The sequence below is a fragment of the Nerophis ophidion genome, unplaced genomic scaffold (assembly GCF_033978795.1).
Source record: "Nerophis ophidion isolate RoL-2023_Sa unplaced genomic scaffold, RoL_Noph_v1.0 HiC_scaffold_81, whole genome shotgun sequence".
Taxonomy (NCBI): domain Eukaryota; kingdom Metazoa; phylum Chordata; class Actinopteri; order Syngnathiformes; family Syngnathidae; genus Nerophis; species Nerophis ophidion.
Window position 1 is genome coordinate 260,001 of NW_026907003.1, and position 17,023 is coordinate 277,023.

The window sequence follows — 17,023 nt, forward strand, 5'->3', positions numbered from 1 at the left end:
GCTAATCGATGCACATTCTACGTAAATCAACTTGAATCCATCCCTGATCGTGTTGTTACACCCTCTGACAACACACCGATGAGGCATGATGTCTCCAAGGTACCGGAAAACAGTCGCAAAAACGGAAAATAACAGAGCTGATTTGACTTGGTGTGTGTAATGTTGTGGAGAAAATGGCGTTGACTATCTAGGTGACGTCATGTTCTGACGTCATCGCTCCAAGAGCGATAAATCGAAAGGCGTTTAATTCGCCAAAATTCACCTATTTAGAGTTCGGAAATCAGTTAAAAAAATATATCGTCCTTTTTCTGCAACATCAAGGTATATATTGAGGCTTACATAGGTCTGGTGATAATGTTCCCCTTTAACCCCCAATTCCAACCCTTGATGCTGAGTGCCAAGCAGGGAAGTCATGGGTCTCGTTTTTTTATAGTCTTTGGTATGACTCGGCCGGGGTTTGAACTCCCAACCTACCCATCTCAGGGCGGACACTCTAACCACTAGGCCGCTGAGTAGGAAAAGACACACGAGAATAAACACTGGAGGAAAACCTTTTTCATGTTCAATCTGCGGTAAAGATTTTACTTGAAGACGCCATTTCAAGGCGCACATGAGATATAATTTATTCTGTTTTTGTTACCGAATTTTTCGGACTATAAGTCGCAGTTTTTTTCATAGTTTGGCCGGGGGTGCGACATATACTCTGGAGCGACTTATGTGTGACATTATTAACACATTACCATAGAATATCCATCCATCCATCCATCCATCCATCTTCTTCCGCTTCTCCGAGGTCGGGTCGCGGGGGCAACAGCCTAAGCAGGGAAGCCCAGACTTCCCTCTCCCCAGCCACTTCGTCCAGCTCTTCCGGGGGGATCCCGAGGCGTTCCCAGGCCAGCCGGGAGACATAGTCTTCCCAACGTGTCCTGGGTCTTCCCCGTGGCCTCCTACCGGTTGGACGTGCCCTAAACACCTCCCTAGGGAGGCGTTCGGGTGGCATCCTGACCAGATGCCCGAACCACCTCATCTGACTCCTCTCGATGTGAAGGAGCAGCGGCTTTACTTTGAGTTCCTCCCGGATGGCAGAGCTTCTCACCCTATCTCTAAGGGAGAGACCCGCCACACGGCGGAGGAAACTCATTTGGGCCGCTTGTACCCGTGATCTTATCCTTTCGGTCATGACTCAAAGCTCATGACCATAGGTGAGGATGGGAACGTAGATCGACCGGTAAATTGAGAGCTTTGCCTTCCGGCTCAGCTCCTTTTTCACCACAACGGATCGATACAACGTCTGCATTACTGAAGACGCCGCACCGATCCGCCTGTCGATCTCACGATCCACTCTTCCCTCACTCGTGAACAAGACTCCTACGTACTTGAACTCCTCCACTTGGGGCAGGGTCTCCTCCCCAACCCGGGGATGGCATTCCACCCTTTTCCGGGCGAGAACCATGGACTCGGACTTGGAGGTGCTGATTCTCATTCCGGTCGCTTCACACTCTGCTGCGAACCGATCCAGCGAGAGCTGAAGATCCCGGTCAGATGGAGCCATCAGGACCACATCATCTGCAAAAAGCAGAGACCTAATCCCGCGGTCACCAAACCGGAACTCCTCAACACCTTGACTGCGCCTAGAAATTCTGTCCATAAAAGTTATGAACAGAATCGGTGACAAAGGACAGCCTTGGCGGAGTCCAACCCTCACTGGAAACGTGTCCGACTTACTGCCGGCAATGTGGACCAAGCTCTGGCACTGATCGTACAGGGAGTGGACCGCCACAATAAGACAGTCCGATACCCCATACTCTCTGAGCACTCCCCACAGGGCTTCCCGAGGGACACGGTCGAATGCCTTCTCCAAGTCCACAAAGCACATGTAGACTGGTTGGGCAAACTCCCATGCACCCTCAAGAACCCTGCCGAGAGTATAGAGCTGGTCCACAGTTCCACGACCAGGACGAAAACCACACTGTTCCTCCTGAATCCGAGGTTCGACTATCCGGCGTAGCCTCCTCTCCAGTACACCTGAATAAACCTTACCGGGAATGCTGAGGAGTGTGATCCCACGATAGTTGGAACACACCCTCCGGTCCCCCTTCTTAAAGAGAGGGACCACCACCTCGGTCTGCCAATCCAAAGGTACCGCCCCCGATGTCCACGCGACGCTGCAGAGTCTTGTCAACCAAGACAGCCCCACAGTCCCCAGAGCCTTAAGGAACTCAGGGCGGGTCTCATCCACCCCTGGGGCCTTGCCACCGAGGAGCTTTTTAACTACCTCAGCGACCTCAGCCCCAGAAATAGGAGAGTCCACCACAGATTCCCCAGGCACTGCTTCCTCATAGGAAGACGTGTTGGTGGGATTGAAGAGGTCTTCGAAGTATTCCTTCCACCCATCCACAACATCCGCAGTTGAGGTCAGCAGAACACCATCCGCACCATACACGGTGTTGATAGTGCACTGCTTCCCCTTCCTGAGGCGGCGGACGGTGGTCCAGAATCGCTTCGAAGTCGTTTTCCATGGCTTCCCCGAACTCCTCCCATGTCCGAGTTTTTGCCTCCGCGACCGCTGAAGCTGCACACCGCTTGGCCTGTCGGTACCTGTCCACTGCCTCCGGAGTCCTATGAGCCAAAAGGACCCGATAGGACTCCTTCTTCAGCTTGACGGCATCCCTCACCGCTGGTGTCCACCAAGGGGTTTTTGGATTGCCGCCCCGACAGGCACCAACTACCTTGCGGCCACAGCTCCGAACAGCCGCCTCGACAATAGAGGTGCGGAACATGGTCCACTCGGACTCAATGTCCAGCACCTCCCTCGTGACATGTTCAAAGTTCTTCCGGAGGTGGGAATTGAAACTTTGTCTGACAGGAGACTCTGCCAGACGTTCCCAGCAGACCCTCACACTGCGTTTGGGCCTCCCAGGTCTGTCCGGCATCCTCCCCCACCATCGCAGCCAACTCACCACCAGGTGGTGATCGGTAGAAAGCTCCGCCCCTCTCTTCACCCGAGTGTCCAAAACATAAGGCCGCAAATCCGATGACACAACTACAAAGTCGATCATGGAACTGCGGCCTAGGGTGTCCTGGTGCCAAGTGCACATATGGACACCCTTATGTTTGAACATGGTGTTTGTTATGGACAAACTGTGACGAGCACAAAAGTCCAATAACAAAACACCACTCGGGTTTAGATCCGGGCGGCCATTCCTCCCAATCACGCCTCTCCAGGTTTCACTGTCGTTGCCAACATGAGCGTTGAAGTCTCCCAGTAGGACAAGGGAATCACCAGGGGGTGCACTTTCCAGTACTCCCTCGAGTGTACCCAAAAAGGGTGGGTACTCTGAACTGCTGTTTGGTGCATAAGCACAAACAACAGTCAGGACCCGTCCCCCCACTTGAAGGCGGAGGGAGGCTACCCTTTTGTCCACCGGGTTGAACTCCAACGTACAGGCTTTGAGCCGGGGGGCAACAAGAATTGCCACCCCAGCCCGTTGCCTCTCACTGCGGGCAACGCCAGAGTGGAAGAGGGTCCAGTCCCTCTCGAGAGAAGTGGTTCCAGAACCCTTGCTGTGCGTCGAAGTGAGTCCGACTATATCCAGCCGGAACTTCTCTACCTCGCGCACTAGCTCAGGCTCTTTCTCCCCCAGTGAGGTGACGTTCCACGTCCCAAGAACTAGCTTCTGTAGCCGAGGATCGGACCGCCAAGTGCCCTGCCTTCGGCTGCCGCCCAGCTCACAATGCAACCGACCTCTATGGCCCCTGCTATGGGTGGTGAGCCCATTGGAGGGGTGACCCACGTTGTCTCTTCGGGCTGTGCCCGGCCGGGCCCCATGGGAACAGGCCCGGCCACCAGGCGCTCGCCATCGTGCCCCACCTCCGGGCCATAGAATATCAAATTACATTATTTATCATTCGCGGAAAAGATCAAGAAAATGTCAGCAATTGTCACACACGTCAACCAATAAGAATTCGGCGGGGGGGGATTTATTGATTAGAAGTGAGAGATAGTTTGGTAAAGGTATAGCATGTTCTATATGTTATAGTTATTTGAATGACTCTTAGCATAATATGTTAGGTTAACATAGCAGGCACCTTCTCAGTTGGTTATTCATGCCTCATATAACGTACACTTATTCAGCCTGTTGTTCACTATTCTTTGTTTATTTTAAATTGCCTTTCAAATGTCTATTCTTGGTGTTGGATTTTATCAAATGAATTTCCCCCCAAAAAGGCGACTTATACTCCAGTGTGACGTTTTTTCCCCTTCTTGATTATGCACTTTTGGCCGGTGCGACGTGTACTCCGGAGCGACTTATAATACGAAAAATACACTACTTGGGGCGGTATAGCTCGGTTGGTAGAGTGGCCGTGCCAGCAACTTTAGGGTTCCAGGTTCGAGCCCAGCTTCTGCCATCCTAGTCACTGCCATTGTGTCCTTGGGCAAGACACTTTACCCACCTGCTCCCAGTGCCACCCACATTGTTTTAAATGTAACTTAGATATTGTGTTTCACTATGTAAAGCGCTTTGAGTCACTAGAGAAAATCACTATATAAATATAATTCACTTCACTTCACATGATATCTTGTTATTCTATTTTCTCATTTCAAGAACTGCACTTTTTGGAATCATTCACAGTCCCTATGTAAGTTAAAGTTAAGTTCCCAACGGTAGTCACGCACTAGGTGTGGTGAAATGATCCTCTGCATTTGACCCATCCCCAAGTTCACCCCCTGGGAGGTGAGGGCAGCTGAGGCCGCACTCGGGAATCATTTGGTGATTTAACCCCCAACCCTTGATGCTGAATGACAAGCAAGGAGACAATGGGTCCCATTTTTATAGTCTTTGGTATCACTCAGCAAGGATTTGAACTCACGACTCTCCAGTCTCAGGGCAGACACTCTAACCACAAGGCCACTGAGCAGGTCGATGGTTAATGCATCCTCAGTAGAAAATAAACCTTTGCAAAAGTTAGCTAACAATTGAGTCATTGGCAGCCACTCTATTCTGCCTATAAAGTGTTCTAAATAACATCCTAAAACCCGCTTCAACATTTAAATACACACTGTAAGTATACATGTAATGTAGTAACATTCTTAATAACATGTCATATTTACATATCTTGCTCATTTTAAGCATACTATGTCTGCTCTCAGTGGGATGCCGACTGATGGGATGTTCATATCTTCCCATTTAGATGAAGAATTAATCCTCACAAAGGGTTAAAAAGGGTGGGTGCAAAAGAGCGTATTTTCGTGTTTTTCTTGCCATCTCCAGGTCTAAGTTGGATGTCAGAGTTGACCAAGTTCTCGGTTTATGTCCACAACCTTCTACTACATAAGTGAGAAGCATGATTTATAATGTAGAATTAGCTTTCACCCTCTTAGAGGCGAGAAAGCAGCTCAGTATGTCAATATAGCAGCATAAGCTAGTTACTTCTGTGATCAATGCGCCGCTAAAAGTAGGTCCTTAACGTTAGCGCTTATAATAACAATATCGCTAATACTTGGTTAATATTCGGGTCACAAAATGTAAATGGAGTATATTTGGCAATTTTTTTGGAGGACTTTGTGGGTCTAATAGAGGAGCTCCCATTGACTCCAATGTTAGCTGATTTTTGTTCACGTTTAATTACTAATTAAAATTCATAACAGTTTAAAAAAATGTCTTACATAAGGATTGTGAATGATAGGCAACATTTCTAAAAAGTGCAGTTTCCTTTGAATTTGTCAGATAAGTAAACAGTCCTTCAAATTAAAGATGTAAAACAATTGAGGTTGTTTATAGATATTATCCACTATGAAGTTACAGTCAAACTAAGCACACAAGGGAAAGTACATTCATATACACATGAAGTACACACATGTGTAAGAATCATGTTAACCACCAAAATATTGTCTCGTTCTCCTAAATCCAATATCGAGTATCCTTTGGTGAGCTGACCGTATCGTCACACCCTTAGTTGAAAGCACACCATCCCCATGACATGACACTTCCACGTGATGTAGAACAGTAGTCCCACATTTTAAACATACACACACATCTGAAGAATATTAAAATTAAATATATTTGGTGGGCCAAACAAAACGACTCGACGAACCAATGTTTGGTATGGGCGATATGACCTCAAATCTATATCCTAACAACAATATGTCACAATATATAATTTGATATATGATTGAGAATAGAATAATTTCAAAACAGGTTACAAAAGCTCCTAATTTGGCAGCTGACATATGCAGTAACATATTGTTCGTTTCTAATTGTATTATTTTGTCGAAACAATTATTATTAATGTACTTGTTTATTTACTGTTAATATCTGGTTACTTTATTTGGGAAAATATAACTGGAAATTATGTAATATTTTTCTGCATATTTCACCAACTAAATTAGGAGCCTGTGTAGCCTGTTTTAAAATGGTTGTATTAGTAATTCTATATAAAATAATTTATCGCAAAATCTATTTTAAACCATATCGTTCATCCATAGTAAAAAGTCCTGTCATCCTGTTTTTTGTTTATTTTCCTGTGAATAATGTTGTAAAGAGCAGCGTGTTTGTGCGTCACTGAGATTTCAAGACAGTTCATACGATAACTTGTTTTTCCTAAGTGCATGTAAAAGTACTGAATGCATTGTGTGACTGAGCAGAGATGCTGTGTTTGTCTTGCAGACGTCTGTGAAGAACATCTTCACCCTGAGCAACAGAAGTGGAGCTTCAGGATGCGGACGGAGGAGCCACAGCCCTCCCACATTAAGAAGGAAAAGGAATACCTTCAGATCCCCCATTTTAAAGAGGAAGAGGAGGACCAACTAACACCCCATTTTAAAGAGGAAGAGGAGGACCAACTAACACCCCATTTTAAAGAGGAAGAGGAGGACCCACTGATACCTCTTTTAAAAGAGAAATCGGTGAAGAGTGAAGATGATGAGGTGAAAGGTGAAAGTGAGGAGAGGGGAGGGGGGGAGCCTCCAAGCAGCAGCTCAACACAACACATGACAACAGAAGCTGATGGAGACCACTGTGGAGGATCACAAGCAGACAAGCTCTTAGCTCCACTATCAGATAGTGAGGACACAACGTCACACTCTCCTGACACTGATGATGAAGACTCTAAAGATGATAAGACATGTCACACTGACAACACTCACTTCACTTGTTCTCACTGTCACAAAACCTTTAAATACCATTGTCGTCTGAAAACACACATGAGAACACACACTGGAGAAAAACCTTTCTCTTGTTCAATCTGTGGTAAAGGTTTTACACAAAGTATCAATTTGAAAGTACACATGAGAACACACACTTGTGAAAAACGTTTTTCCTGTTCAACCTGTGGTAAAGGTTTTACACAAAGTCAGAGTTTGAAAATACATATTAGAACACACACTAGAGAAAAACCTTTTTCTTGTTCACTCTGTAGTAAAGGTTTTACACAAAGTATCAATTTGAAGGTACACATGAGAACACACACCAGTGAAAAACCTTTTTCCTGTTCAATCTGTGGTAAAGGTTTTAGAGAAAGTCAACAATTGAAAAGACACATGAGAACACACACTGGTGAAAAACCTTTTTCATGTTCAAACTGCGGTAAACATTTTACTCAGAGGCCAGATTTAAAAGTACACATGAGAACACACACTGGAGAAAAACCTTTTTCATGTTCTATCTGTGGTAAAGATTTTACTCAGAGGCCACATTTGAAAGTACACATGAGAACACACACTGGAGAAAAACCTTTTTCATGTTCAATCTGCGGTAAAGATTTTACTCGAAGGGAAAATTTCAAAAAGCACATGAGAATACACACTGGAGAAAAACCTTTTCCTGTTCAATCTGCAGTAAATATTTTGCGCAACGGCACTATTTGAAAGAACACGTGAGAACACACACTGGAGAAAAACCTTTTACATGTTCAGTATGTTGTAAAAGTTTTTTACAAAGTCAGCATTTGAAAAGACACATGAGAAGACACCCAGGAGAGAAAGTGTTGAGTTGCAGTGTGTGTGGTGAAAGATTGTCTTCTAAGTACCAGTGTAAGAAACACAAGTGTGCTGGTGAGAACAGCAGCAGCAAATGAAACTGCAGGATTTGAAATAAACTGTCAAGACGTTAACTTTGACCTTCTAAAAACATCAGCACATAGTTTCTAAGATTTATAGATGAGATATTTTAGATTATTACCTTTTTTCAGTCAAGTACTACACATGACAAGTGTTTTTTAAAGTTGTTCATGATTTATCCCCCTTTTTTAGAATTCCTCAAACATTATCAATTTCAGAAAACATGGGAACGTTTGGAATGTTTGGGAAAAGTTAATTATGTACATCATCCCACAGAGCTTTACTGTACATCCATCCATTTGTTCTACCACTTGTCTCTTTCATTTTATATGTATAGCATTTAATCACATACTTGTCCGCCAAAGGGTGTTGCGTTTTGGAGGAACTCCTTCTGTCAGAGTGCTGTTCACACTTCTTTTACTGCGGAAATCTACTCACAAAAACAATCCAAACAGTAGGAAACAAAAAACGATGGTGCGAAAAAGAGAAGACTAAATGTGCATTTTGGAAAAAATAACAAAAGCTACTTCTATACACAAATAAAGTCAACTTGGTTTGGAGTTACAAGACGTGCACACTACAAAACAACACCAAGATGGATGGCACTGGGAATGGCCAAGGTAGCAAAATACTCAAAGCATGGAATCAACTGGCGTGGAGTAGAATCGCCGAGTGCCATCCAGCTGTCAAGGTGCTGCTTAAGTAGCACCAGGGTCAATTGGAAGCAGCTGTGCACGTCCCACAACTCCGCCCACAAAGGCAACACAGGAACTCTAGGAGGAAGGAGAAATGTAAGAACAAGGTCAACTGCACCAAAAGACGAAAACTGACTGTTGGAGCCAAATTTCCTTATTTGCTTATATTGTTTTTATTTTGTTTTCTCTGATTGATTGCTGGCTTCAGTTCATGCTGAATGTCCCTTTCTGCAGATTGCTCCGCCCACTTCCTGTTGAGAACCAGGAAGTGTCGACAGGGATGGGACTGTTGCTATGGTGCGGTTGCCATGGTAGCCTCCTTTAATTGTGTTCAGCTGGGAACACTGGGGGGTGATTGCATGGAGGACAAACCGTTTTGGAGCGTGTGGTGTGGTGTGTGGTCAGGTCTCACTGCTGTGACAATGTGCCATTCAAGGTCAGCATACATAATGTTCTAGAACCTACTTTTCATTTCATTTTGATAGCTTGGAATAAAGGGATTGTCATATCCAAACACATTTCTACAGTACTGGACATTCAATCATCAAACTGGTCAACACAGTATCAGTATCAGTATCAGCCCAAAGATAAGTGCTGTACAATGAGAATAAAATGCCTCGTAGCCGATTATACAAATGTGATCAATTCATCTTGATACTGTCCTGCCACAGTGAATAGGTTTCCCTTTTTAAAGGGCAAATTCCTCCCAGGGTCTTTTGTCCTAATGACTGTCTGGATAAAGTGAGGAGAATATAATTAAGGAAAACAATTTATTTTACTAATAAACTAGATTAAGTAACACATTTTTACAGTTAGCTAAATTGGACAGAACACCTGCATCATCTTCTCAACAACACCCACATTCTTACAAACAACATATTTAAGAATGGTGGTGTTAAATACAAAGTGCATTCAGATACAAACAATTATTTTTGATGTTTACTCTATTAAAGGACATATATGTGCACATGTATGCACTGATTAAAAATACAGAACAATAATGCCCACGTTTAGACTTTCTCCATCAAACGCCATCTTGCTTTCTCCTCCTTTCTATTTCCAGCAGACTAGTAGAACATCTTAGGTGTATTGCTGCCCTCCACAGTCTATTAACAAAATGTCCTCCTTCTGTCCTATGGCCCACACTACAGACTTGGACACAAACAGGACAGAAAGTAAAAAGCAGCTTTAAGGAGGTCAAAACAAAATGTATGCATTCTTTCCAACGGCCGCTGGGTGGCAGCAGAGGCTCCATGTATCACCTGAAGAAACATTTGACTTCTGACCTTTCCACATTATTTCTCTCATCTTTACTGCTGGAGTTCAGCTCACTGAGGATGTAAGCTACATTTTGGTATCTTAATTATCTTTAATTATTCATAAACAGGCTTAAAACAAAACATTATTATCATTACTGCCTCATTTGTTTCACTCTCTACTAATTAAAACTATTCTAGCACAAAAACATTCAGGATGTTCATACAAAAAATATTACACATCCCCCAAACGTACCATTTTATTATTGTATTCATATAATATTACATTTAATATACACATGGTCATAACAGTGCTGACAATTTAAATTCCCTGTGGGGATTAATAAAGTATTTCTGATTCTGATCATTACATCACTCTCATAAAGCCTTCAATGCTGAATATGTTTTTTACGATAGCTGAGCTTCACAATGTTGGAATATTGACTGCTGATATTAACATTCTTCTATTGTTTAGAATATTACACTTTACTCTTTTTCTTTGCTCAAATGAACAGGATGGAAGTGTCTTTAATTGTCACTACTGAGTGTAATTATGTAGAAAATAATCTTCATTACCGCTTGATTTAACTCTCATTTTATTTTATCCATAGAGAACTTAACCATAAAAAGATGGCTGCACATCAATAAACCGTCACTAAACTTCAATAAAACTAAATACATCATATTTGAAGATTGTAAAAATGTAAACCACAAATTATGATGGATAATATTGAAATTAAAGGAATTAAGGTAATCGCATTTTTCTGAGTTAATATAGATGATGAAGTAAGCTGGACACTACATGTAAGTCATATAAAGAAAACAATAAAACAATGGAGTGCAATACTAAAGAGAATAAAATACGTACAAATATTAACTAGAATTATTGTACCCAACTTCAGTTGAAACATACATTGTTTATTGCATAAAAGTCTGGGGACATACATATAAAACAATCACAAAACAATCATCATATTACAAAAGAGAGTAATAAAGATAAGTCATAGAATGGATTATAGAGACCCAACAAATTATTCATAAAGTCACACATTTTAAAAGTAAAAGATCTTGTATAAAAGACAACTGTTCAAATGATGTATAAAGTAAATAATAATATGCTTCCAGAAGTGGTCCAGAAGATGTTTCAGATGTGAACCAGTAAATATGAACTAAGAGGGATTTATGTGTACTCAAAAGCAAAGGTATGAAAACATGTAAAACAAATATGTACATCATATAAAGGAGTTCATCTATGGAATTATCTACAATTACAAAATAAAATATGTAACACGTCATTTTTCAAAAAACATATAAAACACTATTATGAATAAGTATAGAGGTAAATTATGGATATTTACACATACAATGTTTATTGTATGTAACATAATTGTATGTACTGTTTATTCTCACCTTTTCAGTCAAATTGTTGTGTTCATTTTAAAGTACACAAATGTGTATATTAATGCATGTACATGACTGTGATAAACACACTAATCTGAAGTCTCTAATCTATAAATGTTAGAATCACATTAAAAAGATTGTGTTAGACAAACAACAATGTCACACATGTTATATGTGCTGATGTTGTTAGAAAGTCAAAATGAAAGTCTGGACAGTTTATTTCAAATCCTGCAGTTTCATTTGCTGCTGCTGTTCTCACCAGCACACTTGTGTTTCTTACACTGGTACTTAGAAGACAATCTTTCACCACACACACTGCAACTCAACACTTTCTCTCCTGGGTGTCTTCTCATATGCACTGTAAGAGTGTTTAGGTGACCAAAGCTTTTATCGCAGCTTGAACAGGAGTATGGTTTTTCACCAGACTGCTATATCATGTGTAATTTTAAGTGTCGTCCTTCTATATAACTTTTACAACATACTGAACATATGAAAGGTTTTTCACCAGCGTGTGTTCTCATTTTTACTTTTAAACTTTGTCTTATGACAAAACTTTTACCACATTATGAGAAGGAACAAGGTTTTTCTCCAGTGTGTATTCTCATGTGTGTTTTTAAATGTTGCCTTCGAATAGATTTTTTACCAAAGATTGAACATGAAAAAGGTTTTTCTCCAGTGTGTAGTGTCATGTGTGCTTTGAAATGCTTCTTTTGAGTAAAATATTTACCGCAGATTGAACATGAAAAAGGTTTTTCTCCAGTGTGTGTTCTCAAATGTACTTATAAACCTTGATTTATTACAAAACTTTTACCACATTCTGAGCAGGAAATTTTATTTTCTCCAGTGGTAATCTCATATGTACTTTCAAAGATTGCCTTTGAGTAAAATTTTTAACACAAATTGAACATGAAAAAGGTTTTTTCTCCAGTGTGTATTGTCATGCGTGTTTTAAAATGTTGCCTTCGAGTAAATTTTTTACCACAGATTGAACATGAAAAACGTTTTACTCCAGTGTGTGTTCTCATATGTACTTTTAAACTTTGATTTAGTACGATACTTTTACCACAGTCTGAGCAGGAAACATTTTTTTTCTCCATTGTGTAATCTCATATGTACTTTCAAAGATTGCCTTTGAGTAAAATTTTTGACACAAATTGAACATGAAAAAGGTTTTTCTCCAGTGTGTATTGTCATGTGTGTTTTAAAATTTTGCCTTCGAGTAAAATTTTTACCACAGATTGAACATGAAAAAGGTTTTTCTCCAGTGTCTATTCTCATGTGTGTTTTCAAATTATGGCTTTGAGTATAATTTTTACCACATTCTGAGCAGGAACAATGTTTTCCTCCAGTGTGTGTACTCATGTGTGATTTTAAATAGTACCTTCGAATAAAAACTTTACCACAGATTGAACATAAAAAAGGTCTTTCTCCAGTGTGTGTTCTCATGTGTACTTTCAAATAGCTACTTTTTACAAAACCTTTACTACAGATTGAACAAGTAAAAGGTTTTTCTCCAGTGTGTGTTCTCATGTGTGATTTCAGACGACAATGGTATTTAAAAGTTTTGTGACAGAGAGAAGATGTGAAGTGAGTGTTGTCAGTGTGACATGTCTTATCATCTTTAGAGTCTTCATCATCAGTGTCAGGAGAGTGTGACGTTGTGTCCTCACTATCTGATAGTGGAGCTAAGAGCTTGTCTGCTTGTGATCCTCCACAGTGGTCTCCATCAGCTTCTGTTGTCATGTGTTGTGTTGAGCTGCTGCTTGGAGGCTCCCCCCCTCCCCTCTCCTCACTTTCACCTTTCACCTCATCATCTTCACTCTTCACAGGGACACCAGTCACTGGGAACTCCTCCAACCATTTAGGCTGACTGATGCCCTCTTCCTCCTCTTCCTCTCTAATGTAAGGGGTCACTGGGTCCTCCTCTTCCTCCTTGGAGTGAGGGGTCAGTGGATCCACCACTTCCTTTTTAAAATGGGGTGTCAGTGGGTCCTCCTCTTCCTTTTTAAAATGGGGTATCAGTGGGTATTCCTCTTCCTTCTTAATGTGGGAGGGCTGTGGCTCCTCTGTCCGCATCCTGAAGCTCCACTTCTGTTGCTGAGGGTGAAGATGTTCTTCACAGATGTCTGCAAGACAAACACAGCATCTGTGCTCAGTCACACAATGCATTCAGTACTTTTACATGCACTTAGGAAAAACAAGTTATCGTATGAACTGTCTTGAAATCTCAGTGACGCACAAACATGCTGCTCTTTACAACATTATTCACAGGAAAAGAAACAAAAACCAGGACGACAGGAGTTTTTACTATGGATGACTGATATGGTTTAAAATTGATTTTGCGATACAGTATTTCATTTAGAATTACTGATAGAACCATTTTAAAACAGGCTACACAGGCTCCTAATTTAGTTGCTGAAATATGCAGTAAAATATTACATTTCCAGTATTATTTTCTCAAAAAAAGTAACCAGATATAACAGTAAATAAACAAGTACATTATTAATAACTGTTTTGACAAAATAATACTATTAGAAACGAACAATATGTTACTGCATATGTCAGCTGCCAAATTAGGAGCTTTTGTAACCCGCTTTGAAATTATTCTATTCTCAATCATATATCAAATTATATATTGTGACATATTGTTATTAGGATATATATTTGAGGTCATATCGCCCATACCAAACATTGGTTCGTCGAGTCATTTTGTTTGGCCCACCAAATATATTTAATTTTAATATTCTTCAGATGTGTGTGTATGTTTAAAATGTGGGACTACTGTTCTACATCACGTGGAAGTGTCATGTCATGGGGATGGTGTGTTTTTAACTAAGGGTGTGACGATACGGTCAGCTCACCAAAGGATACTCGATATTGGCTTTAGGAGAACGAGTCAATATTTTGGTGGTAACATGATTCTTACACATATGTGTACATTATGTGTATATGAATGTACTTTCCCTTGTGTGCTTCGTTTGACTGTAACTTCATAGTGGATAATATCTATAAACAACCTCAATTGTTTTACATCTTTAATTTGAAGGACTGTTTACTTATCTGACAAATTCAAAGGAAACTGCACTTTTTTAAAAATGTTACCTATCATTCACAATCCTTATGTAAGACATTTGTTTCAAACTATTATGAATTTGAATTATTAAATAATCATGAGCAAAAAATCAGCTAACATTGGAGTCAATGGGAGCTCCTCTGTTAGACCCACAAAGTCCTCCAAAAAAACATCCAAAAATTGCCAACAATACTCATTTTACATTTTGTGACCTGAATATTAACCAAGTATTAATGATACTGTTATTATAAGCGCTAATATTAAGGACCTACTTTTAGCGGCGCATTGATCACAGAAGTAACTAGCTTATGCTGCTATATTGACATACTGAACTGTTTTCTCACCTCTAAGATGATGAAAGCTAATTCTACAAACCCGGTTTCCATATGAGTTGGGAAATTGTGTTAGATGTAAACATAAACGGAATACAATGATTTGCAAATTATTTTCAAGCCATATTCAGTTGAATATGCTACAAAGACAACATATTTGATGTTCAAACTGATAAACATTTTTTTTTTTTTTTGCAAATAATCATTACCTTTAGAATTTGATGCAAGCAACACGTAACAAAGTAGTTGGGAAAGGTGGTAATAAATACTGATAAAGTTGAGGAATGCTCATCAAACACTTATTTGGAACATCCCACGGGTGTGCAGGCTAATTGGGAACAGGTGGGTGCCATGATTGGGTATAAAAGCAGCTTCCATGAAATGCTAAGTAATTCACTAACAAGGATGGGGCGAGGGTCGCCAATTTGTAAGCAAATTGTCGAACAACATTTCTTAACGAGCTATTGAAAGGAATTCAGGGATTTTCCCATCTACGGTCCGTAAAATCGTCAAAAGGTTCAGAGAATCTGGAGAAATCACTGCACGTAAGCAATGACATCACAGACCTTTGATCCCTCAGGTGGTACTGCATCAAAAACCGACATCAGTGTGTGAAGGATATCACCAGATGGGCTCAGGAACGCTTCATAAAACCACTGTCAGTAACTACAGTTGGTCGCTACATCTGTAAGTGCAAGTTAAAACTCTACTATGCAGAGCAAAAGCCATTTATCAACACACAGGAACGCCGCCGGCTTCTCTGGGCCCGAGCTCATCTAAGTTGGACTGATGCAAAGTGGAAAAGTGTTCTGTGGTCTGACGAGTCCACATTTTACATTATATTTGGAAACTGTGGATATGGTGTCCTCCGGAACAAAGAGGAAAATAATCATCCGGATTGTTATAGGCGCACAGTTCAAAAGCTAGCATGTGTGATGGTATGGGGGTGTATTAGTGCCCAAGGCATGGGTAACTTACACATGTGTGATGGTATGGGGGTGTATTAGTGCCCAAGGCATGGGTAACTTACACATGTGTGATGGTATGGGGGTGTATTAGTGTCCAAGGCATGGGTAACTTACACATGTGTGATGGTATGGGGGTGTATTAGTGCTCAAGGCATGGGTAACTTACACATGTGTGATGGTATGGGGGTGTATTAGTGTCCAAGGCATGGGTAACTTACACATGTGTGATGGTATGAGGGTGTATTAGTGTCCAAGGCATGGGTAACTTACACATGTGTGATGGTATGAGGGTGTATTAGTGTCCAAGGCATGGGTAACTTACACATGTGTGATGGTATGGGGGTGTATTAGTGTCCAAGGCATGGGTAACTTACACATGTGTGATGGTATGGGGGTGTATTAGTGTCCAAGGCATGGGTAACTTACACATGTGTGATGGTATGAGGGTGTATTAGTGCCCAAGGCATGGGTAACTTACACATGTGTGATGGTATGAGGGTGTATTAGTGTCCAAGGCATGGGTAACTTACACATGTGTGATGGTATGGGGGTGTATTAGTGCCCAAGGCATGGGTAACTTACACATGTGTGATGGTATGGGGGTGTATTAGTGTCCAAGGCATGGGTAACTTACACATGTGTGATGGTATGAGGGTGTATTAGTGTCCAAGGCATGGGTAACTTACACATGTGTGATGGTATGGGGGTGTATTAGTGTCCAAGGCATGGGTAACTTACACATGTGTGATGGTATGGGGGTGTATTAGTGCCCAAGGCATGGGTAACTTACACATGTGTGATGGTATGGGGGTGTATTAGTGTCCAAGGCATGGGTAACTTACACATGTGTGATGGTATGAGGGTGTATTAGTGTCCAAGGCATGGGTAACTTACACATGTGTGATGGTATGGGGGTGTATTAGTGCCCAAGGCATGGGTAACTTACACATGTGTGATGGTATGGGGGTGTATTAGTGTCCAAGGCATGGGTAACTTACACATGTGTGATGGTATGAGGGTGTATTAGTGTCCAAGGCATGGGTAACTTACACATGTGTGATGGTATGGGGGTGTATTAGTGTCCAAGGCATGGGTAACTTACACATGTGTGATGGTATGGGGGTGTATTAGTGTCCAAGGCATGGGTAACTTACACATGTGTGATGGTATGAGGGTGTATTAGTGTCCAAGGCATGGGTAACTTACACATGTGTGATGGTATGGGGGTGTATTAGTGTC

At 41.4% G+C, this 17,023-nt stretch overlaps 2 protein-coding genes across 3 annotated transcripts in view; one reads left to right on the forward strand and one right to left on the reverse strand.

The window, feature by feature from the left end:
- Positions 1 to 8,009, forward strand: part of LOC133547243 (zinc finger protein 37 homolog) — a 20,292-nt gene extending 12,283 nt beyond the window's left edge. Inside the window, exon 3 of the mRNA XM_061893007.1 lies at positions 6,669 to 8,009. Coding sequence (XP_061748991.1) covers positions 6,669 to 7,867 — 1,199 coding nt within the window. The 3' untranslated portion in view covers positions 7,868 to 8,009. The remainder of the gene's footprint in view (positions 1 to 6,668) is intronic.
- LOC133547244 (gastrula zinc finger protein XlCGF17.1-like) overlaps positions 1 to 17,023 on the reverse strand; it is a 183,889-nt gene that overhangs the window by 99,069 nt on the left and 67,797 nt on the right. The window lies entirely within an intron of this gene.